Below are 8,052 nucleotides of genomic sequence, written 5' to 3'. Positions count from 1 at the left end.
GGGCTGCTGCTCTGAAGGCAAGGTTAAAAAAAAAAAAAAAAAAACTCTTCATTTGCTTACAGAATGAGCCTTCTGGACTGCCCATGTGGGTAATAAGGGGCTGTTGACACTGGACAAGGTCTTTGGGTAGCCTAAACATTGGCAGTTTGAACCCACACAGTGGCACCATGGAAAACTGGCCTGGCATCTGCTTCCATAAAGAATATACTAAAGGAAACCCTATGAAGCAGTTTGTCTTGTTACCTAGTGCCACTCTGATAGGAATATACCACACGTGGGATGGCCTTAAGAAACAGGAGTTTGTTCTTACAATTTGGAGGCTTTAAGTCCAGGTTCAAAGTGCCAGACTCTAGGCAGCAGGGTGAAAGCCCCTCAACCTTGGGCTTCCATTCTGCCTCCTGCTCCCAGCCCACTGAAGCTGGAGGCATTTCTTCACTCAAACAGCTACTGGCTGCTGAAACTGACAAGCCCAAAATTGACAAGTAATAAGGCACAGTCCCTATGTTACTAAACCACATGGCAGGCCATTAATTCAAGTCCATTAAAAGTCCCAAGATCAGCAGAGCATGGCAGGCTGCTGAACAACAACTTGGCTACGTGCAGGGTTCAAGCATGCCGGGTTCAAGTGTGCCATAAGCTAGAGACCATTCCCCAATATGCAGGAAGCAGACCACATCTCTGTGGCAGCTACTCAGCTGCTCACAGTAGATTCCACCATGGAGTTGATTACCAGTCTCATCATGGGGAATGCTACATCTAGCTGCCCAGCCCCTCCAACAGGCCCAGCCAAGTTGATACACAAACTTAACTATCACATAGTTCTACTCTAATCCATGGGGTCACTATGAATCAGAATCAGCTCAACAGCAAGACATTTAGTTTTGGTTTGTCACTGACAACTTGTTCCTTTTAGAACTACTGGCTTTAAAAGGCACCATAGTGGTGACTGGTTGTTGAGTGCAGCATTTTCCTTTCTGCTTTACATATTCATTGCAAATATTGTTTGTACTTCCAATTATTTACCCAATTTGAGATTATTCTTTGTGTCTTCTTGGTTTTCTGTCTCGAGGGTGCATTTCTTCTATTCTCAGCAGGTCCTGGGGAGTTTGGGGAAGGAACTTGGGAACCTCGGGGCAGGACAGAGTGGACAGAGGAGGACTTGAGGTCTTGAGCTCCTTTGTGTCTCTCTCATCTGCCACAGGCCCTGTTGCCCTGCTCCAAGTGTGTCGCCATGACAAAGCACACCCTAGCTTTTAATACACAGACTACATATAGGCTTGGGGGGTGCAAAAACTACAAGGAGGCCACATGTTCTGACCTCCTCTAATCTCACGAGAGGAAGACAGGATTACCAGCAGTAACCCAAGGCCTATTACTGCAAGGCCAGACATGCTGCCTCCCTCCAGCCCTTTCACCAACTGTTCCTCCCAAGGCACCCACCACCTCTCTTCTGGGTTCGATAATTCACTGCAGTGGCCACACAGAACTCACAGATTATGGGGTTTATTAGGGAAGCACCAGGCTACAACTCAAGTTCAGGAAGAACACTCAGTCTCTCTCCCAGCCCACCGTCCCTCAGCCAACAGTCTCTCACAGTCTCTTTCCCAGCAGTGCTGGTCCCTCGGTGTCTCACTCAGCGATGCGTGTCTCTTGCGTCTCTTTCCCAGCACTGCGTGTCTCTTTCAGCAGCACATCTTCCTCCACCAGCATCGGAGAGAGTTCTGCCTCCAGGAGGCCTCCTTTTGAGCCCTGAAGGGTGGTCAAACTAGCCAATCACAGCATCAGAACTCTAAGCACGTGAGAGAGAGTGGGAACCTCCCAGAACATTGTATTGTGCCACGCCCAACAGAAATAACCCAGGTGGGCAACTTTAAAATCAGGATCTCCTCAGTTGCTAATAGCAATTCCCACCTTGGAGTTTACAAAGACTTATGGGTAGAAAAGCCACACTAAGTAATTTACTACACCGCAGGGGGGCTGGGTGCAGCACAGAGCAACAGGGAAGTGAGAAGGGAAAAATGTGGTGAGGCTGAGAAGAAAATGAGAGCACTGGTGCCACAGCTGATTTGGGCAGGAAACAGTGGTGAATGGACTCATAGAGACAGAAATGCACTTCCATGTAATTTAAGCATCTAGGGAGTCCGATATTGGTGGTTCTTACAGATAAACACTCAGAAACTGAGGAAAGGAAGAACATAAGAAAGACTTGGATGTTGGTGATTGAAAGCATGCATTGATAGGGAAGACATGTTAGATTATATAGTTAGCATGTTTATAGAAATTATATGAATCAATTTTTATTTTCTAAATTTCTGTTTTTATATGACTGCTTTTTTTTTTTTTTTATTTTTAAGGAAAGTTTTAATGAACCAGAAACATTTTCTTCATTCAGATTAATTTTATGTGTATTGATTCATTCAGTAATGTCAGCTATATTTAAATATTTACTTTGTTATGAAGACATGTAGATTCACTGAGTAAGGCAAGTTCCAAAAAGAGATAGGTGGGTTTCTTTAACAGTACATGTGACTAGAAGGCAAGTTGTTCAGCCTTGATTCAGCCCCTGAGATTTTTCTGAGTTGGTGGGAGACCCAGAGCCTCTAGGAGAGGGGTCGTGGCCCTTGCGGGGTTAGGTGAAGCCCTTTCTGAACTCTGGGCTTGAGCAGTTTTTTGCTGGGTTGAACAGGGTTACCATATTCCCAGAGATGTCGGAGAACTCGAAGATGAGTGTTGGCTAACCTAGTTTCTGTACTGCCTCTCATGCAATTGAGCATTGATGCCAACAACTCTCCCTCCTGTCCACCTCCTCACTGCTCAAATGAAAGTTCAAATAAAGTAAGCACTTGGTTAAAAAATGTGCCAGGGATCAAGGGGGAGCCAGAATCATTGGTTGGGGAAAGCTGACATTTGAGATCTGGGTAGAAGATCCAAAGCAAAAGTTGCAACCAATGACGTCAGTTGCAGAGACATTAAGAGATTTGGGGAACAAGTCTAAAGTCAGAAAATCCAAGTGTCTCAAGCTTTAAGTTTCCTGCTTGGTTTTTTACTTTGATGCAGAGGCAGGGGGTGCAGAATCATCAACATGAATTTTTTTGGCTTACTGGTTTGAGAGGGTTTTGTTGTTGTCCTGTCATCACCACCACCTCTTCTGACAGGGCCAATGCACTGTAGTGGGAGAGTGTGTGGGGAATGATTACATCAGTCCAAGCGAAGGACGTGATTGGTCTGCAGAGCATGGTTTGATTCACTACCTAAAGGACTGTGTGTGAGGCAGCCTGCCTTTGAGCAAGCGTGTTCCCTGCCTGCCCAGAAGCAGCCTTCCTGCCAAGGGCTCATGCATGCTTGGCACAGCCATCCATTGATAGCACCAGCACCCTGGCAGTGTAGCCTAGCCTGCCAGGTACAGGAGGGAGAGAGCAAGAACAAACTCCCTTTCAAGAGGCAACCTCTATTTTAAAATGCCATCTTGTTCTTCTGACTGCTGCCTTTTCCATGCTGTTGAGGTAAGATACATATATATATATATATATATAGGGTTTTTTGTTGTTGTTAAAGAATCTCACATTCCCCTGAAGATTGCATCCATGTAGGTTTTTGTCACTTGGGCGTAGTATATTTATAGTCCTCTGGGACTCCATGTGACAGTCACTTACCCTAGAAGCTATTGATTTTAAATGAATTTGAACAGTACCAAGAAAATGAACATTATTTGTCATTTTGTAGGGGAAAGGGGCTGAGGAATTTTGTGACTATGTTCTTACCATGCTGCCCTTTTTTTCCATTTTAAATTTCAGATACTCATATTGATGTACTTAACTTTTTCCTAACCCTAAGTGACTGTGAGATGGGTAGCAGTGGGATAGAAAAGATGATGGGCACTAGCCACTTGATCCTGGACTCTAATGAGGTAGAGTCATCAAAAGTTGTAATGGGAGGAGGAAGACTGTAGGGAATTTTTGTTTGTTTGTTTGTTCTTTGCAATTGGGTCAGTTGTAAAATTTCCAACCATGAGACCACCCGCAGAATTTTCTGTCAATTCTGTCCTTTCTAAAAAAGGTAGTTGAGAAGCAGCTTGTAAACTCTGGCTTCAGTCATGTGCTATACTTACGGGTGAGATGCCCCGGGCATTTTGAGAATGAGTCTTCTGTTGGAACCCTACGTGATCTGCTCCTTTGAGGGAAGGAGAGGGAAGAGAGAAGGGAAAGTCTGATGGAGGTTCGTTCTTCTCTGATACCTGCTGCTTAGTTGCTGGGTTGCTGGAAGAACAGTTATACATATGTTGGAGCACTACTGTGATTTTTTTGTTGTTGTTGTTTTATTTTGTGTTTGTTTTTTTCACAAACTAAGTTGCTTACTGGTACGTGTCCTCTTTTTATGTTGCAGGATGTTAAAGTCTTTAGTGAAGATGGGACGTGCAAAGTGGTGGAGATTCTAGCAGACATGACAGCCAGGGACCTGTGCCAATTACTGGTTTACAAAAGTCACTGTGTGGATGACAACAGCTGGACGCTAGTGGAGCACCACCCGCACCTAGGATTAGGTAGGGAGTAGCCACTCCTCGGAAGGAAGGTTGGGCAATCCTACTTCCGTAGTGATACTGCCTCGGAAACCCAAGGAGGGGTCGCTATGAGTCGGGGCCGACTCGACGGCACATAACAACAACAACAACAACAACAAGTTTCAGGCAGCGATGTTTCTCTGGGAACAGGGTATGGATATGCTCAGTGTGCAGTCCCTAACGACCACCCCTCCTCAGTGTCAAATACAAACTACAGATGGACTGAGCATTACCCTCAACTCACTTGCCTCTTCATTCTCTTTCTTTCTCCTAAAATGTCCCCTTTCTATTTCCTCCCTCCTAGCCCTTTCCCCAGGGAGCTCTGGTAGCATAGTGCCTAAGGTACTTGACTGCTAACCAGAAGGCTAACAGTTCAAACCCACCACCCACTCCTTGGAAGGAAGGTTGGGCAATCCTACTTCCGTTAGTGATACTGCCTCGGAAACCCAAGGAGGGGTCGCTATGAGTCGGGGCCGACTCGACAGCAAATAACAACAACAACAACAGCCCTTTCCCCACCAGTGCTTCAATGAATCTTGCTCTTGAATGGTTGAAGCAATACTTTCCAAAGGTCCTAGACAAATTAAGAAGGTTCTCCCTGTGATTTAGCTTTTCCTTCCTACCCCTCTCACTCCCTGATCCAGTCCCCAAGCTGGAAAACCTGGCTTAGATAGGAAGGTGAAGTTTGCTGCACACCTTTGGTCTGGGGGGAGGGTTCAGCCTCACTGTGCCTTGGGAAGAGCCTGAGCTTGCATGATTGTGGGGCCAGTTCTTAGACCAGCAGGAGAATACACTCTTTGGAGAGTTGGTCCGTTTACCATCTAATTGAAGTAGGGTTACAGTCAGCAAGAAGGCACATAGTGGTGCACAGGGAATTGAAGTACATTATAAATCACTTGAATACAAGTGTGAGTCTGACACAGTATCTTTCTGAACTGGTGAGTAATGGTTTGACAGGGGTATGTTTGAGTATGTATGTGGTACATAGAAGGAAAATTCATTTTATATCAGAATATTTGGAAATATTTAATTAAAGAATCTATTGAGTTTTTCTGCTCAGCTTGTTTCAAGTTAAGAAGCTTTTCAAATACCTTCTCTGACAAATGATTAAGTCTGTTTTGTTTAAATTCTTACTGGATAATGTATGATGCTTAGAAAATCATAGGCAAGTATGGAGAGCCAGAATTTTCTCTAAAACACCAGCTATATTTCTTCTGCTGTCTTGGTAGGTGGGGACTACACAGATTCCAAGCTTCCCGTAGTTTTCAATTTTTCTGTTGAACCTTTTTGAAAGATGTAATAAATTGAATATAAACCTCTAGGTCTAGAATACTCTTTTAAGTAAATAACATTCTTTCACCTGATACTGTACATGCTAAGCCTAAATAAGGAACTCTGGGACAGTGGTTAGGGCATTCAGCTGCTAGCCAAAAGGTCAGTGATTCGAACTCACCAGCTGCCCATAGAAGGAACATATGGCAGTGTGCTTCCATAAATGTTATTGTGGTTGTTGTTGTTGTGTGCCATCGAGTCAGACCTGACTCATAGTGACCCCTCCTTGGGCAGTATCACTGTGGAAGTAGATTGCCCCATCTTCCTTCCGAGGAGAGGCTGGTGGGTTTGAGCCACCAGCCTTCTGGTTAGCAGTCAAGTGCCTTAGGCACTACGCTACCAGAGCTCCCGCCATAAAGATTACAGCCTTGTAAACCCTATGGGGCAGTTCTACTTTTCCTTAAAGGGTCACTGTGGGTCAGAATCAACTCGATGGCAGTGGGTTTGGCTTGGTTTGGTAAGCCTAAATATTGCCATATAAACTTGTGGTTGTTAGGTGCGTTGAGTCAGTTCCAGCTCATAGTGAGCCAGTGTACAACAGAACGAAATACTGTCCAGTCAAATGTCATCCTCACAATCCTTGCTATACTTGAGCCCATGGTTGCAGCCACTGTGTCAGTCCATCTTTTTGAGGGTCTTCCCCTTTTTCGCTGACCTTCCACTTTACCAAGCATGATATCCTTCTCCAGGGAATGGTTATTTCTGACAGCATGACCAAATGTAAACTTGAGTTGACTTTATTTTAAGTCATAGTTGTCAGCTTACCCTATAGTTTAGGTATACAGTGTTTTGTTTGTTTGTTTTAAATAAGCCATAAACACTTTCGATTTACTTCCCATCTCTATTGATTATAGGAGCACTTGTGTGTAAACAGACGCTTTCTTCTTGGTCGTTAACAGCCACAATTCAGTGACTGTGATATCACAAGTGCTCACAGGGAGATTGATAATGTCTCCAACTCCAGGTTGGAATAGCTATCCATGAACAAGACCATCAGAAACACCTGTTTACACACAAGTAACTTGGAAATTAAGGTATGGTGAGAAAACCTGTGGAGTATATAGCCCAAATTCATTTTAAAAAGCCTCTGTGTAGTTTAACTCAAATAGAATGAATCTTGTTGAAACCTCATTCTTAAGTCTGAACACTCTTTTAATAGGAACTGTTTAGACATTATAATTCATGAACATAATTGCACAAATGTAGAACACATAGACAGATGGTGGGTACAGGTACACATAAAATTTTAACATACAAGGAATATTTCAGAAATTTTGACTCTTAGACTTACATGTGATAACACTTGATTTCTAGAATATCACATAGTAGGCAAATTAATTATATGCTAAAACTTCAGAAATAATCGAATGAAGAACAATTTATTTTGAAGGAGTAGAAAAAGAAATATATGTGCACACCCAGTGTTCTTAGGGATTCAGTATTTATGTGGCTATCTCTTCCTCTTCTTTTTCACAGATGGACTTAGCAAACTCTCAAGGGAATAATGCTTAATTTTCAGATCAATTGAAAGAAGTGGAAAAGAGCCAGGGGAAAATCAAGTGAAAATGATTTAAAAAAAAGAACCATAAAATCAAATGTTGGGTCTTATTTAACAAACAAACAAACAAAAAAAAAAAAAACCTCACAGAGTTAGGATTTATATTTAAATCCCTTGTTAATTTCATTTCTCTCCTCTAGCTCCTTTCTCATTAGCAACAAGTGGACACATTTTCTTATCAACTGAGTTTTGTAGAGATGTATTTTAACACAAAGTTGTACTGTCCTATAAGGTCAACACTTGGGGTGCCTCAGTTACCAACAGATCCTCTCCCATTCCATCCATGTAACTCCTTCACCTGGTCTGTGCTTTGTGCACCAAGCCTGTCATCTAATTTCTTTTATCACTTAAGTTGCTATTTAGACAAAAGTGACATTTCTTCTACTATTCACCAGCATTAGGTAGTCAAAAGCTCACTAGTGTGGAAAGTGAGCAAGCCAGGCCCTGTTCTAAAAGCCTTCTTCATGCCCAGTGCTATGGGAGTGTCTTCCCAAGAAGCCTTTGGATATTCCCACATGAAACCCTTTTGAGTAAGACTTAAGGGCACTTGGCCTTTAACTAAATTCTTCTTTACAATGAATAATATTTCAGGGACCCTCCCCCC

At 43.1% G+C, this 8,052-nt stretch overlaps 1 protein-coding gene across 1 annotated transcript in view; it reads left to right on the top strand.

Annotated features, from left to right (window-relative positions):
- GRB10 (growth factor receptor bound protein 10) overlaps positions 1 to 8,052 on the top strand; it is a 323,919-nt gene that overhangs the window by 247,223 nt on the left and 68,644 nt on the right. Inside the window, exon 5 of the mRNA XM_007943956.2 lies at positions 4,384 to 4,540. Within this exon, the coding sequence (XP_007942147.1) occupies positions 4,384 to 4,540 (157 nt within the window). The remainder of the gene's footprint in view (positions 1 to 4,383; positions 4,541 to 8,052) is intronic.

Source organism: Orycteropus afer, unplaced genomic scaffold, assembly GCF_000298275.1.
Source record: "Orycteropus afer afer isolate SDZICR_OR568_19922 unplaced genomic scaffold, OryAfe1.0 scaffold00115, whole genome shotgun sequence".
Classification (NCBI taxonomy): domain Eukaryota; kingdom Metazoa; phylum Chordata; class Mammalia; order Tubulidentata; family Orycteropodidae; genus Orycteropus; species Orycteropus afer.
This window is presented reverse-complemented; position numbering and strand designations above follow the sequence as displayed.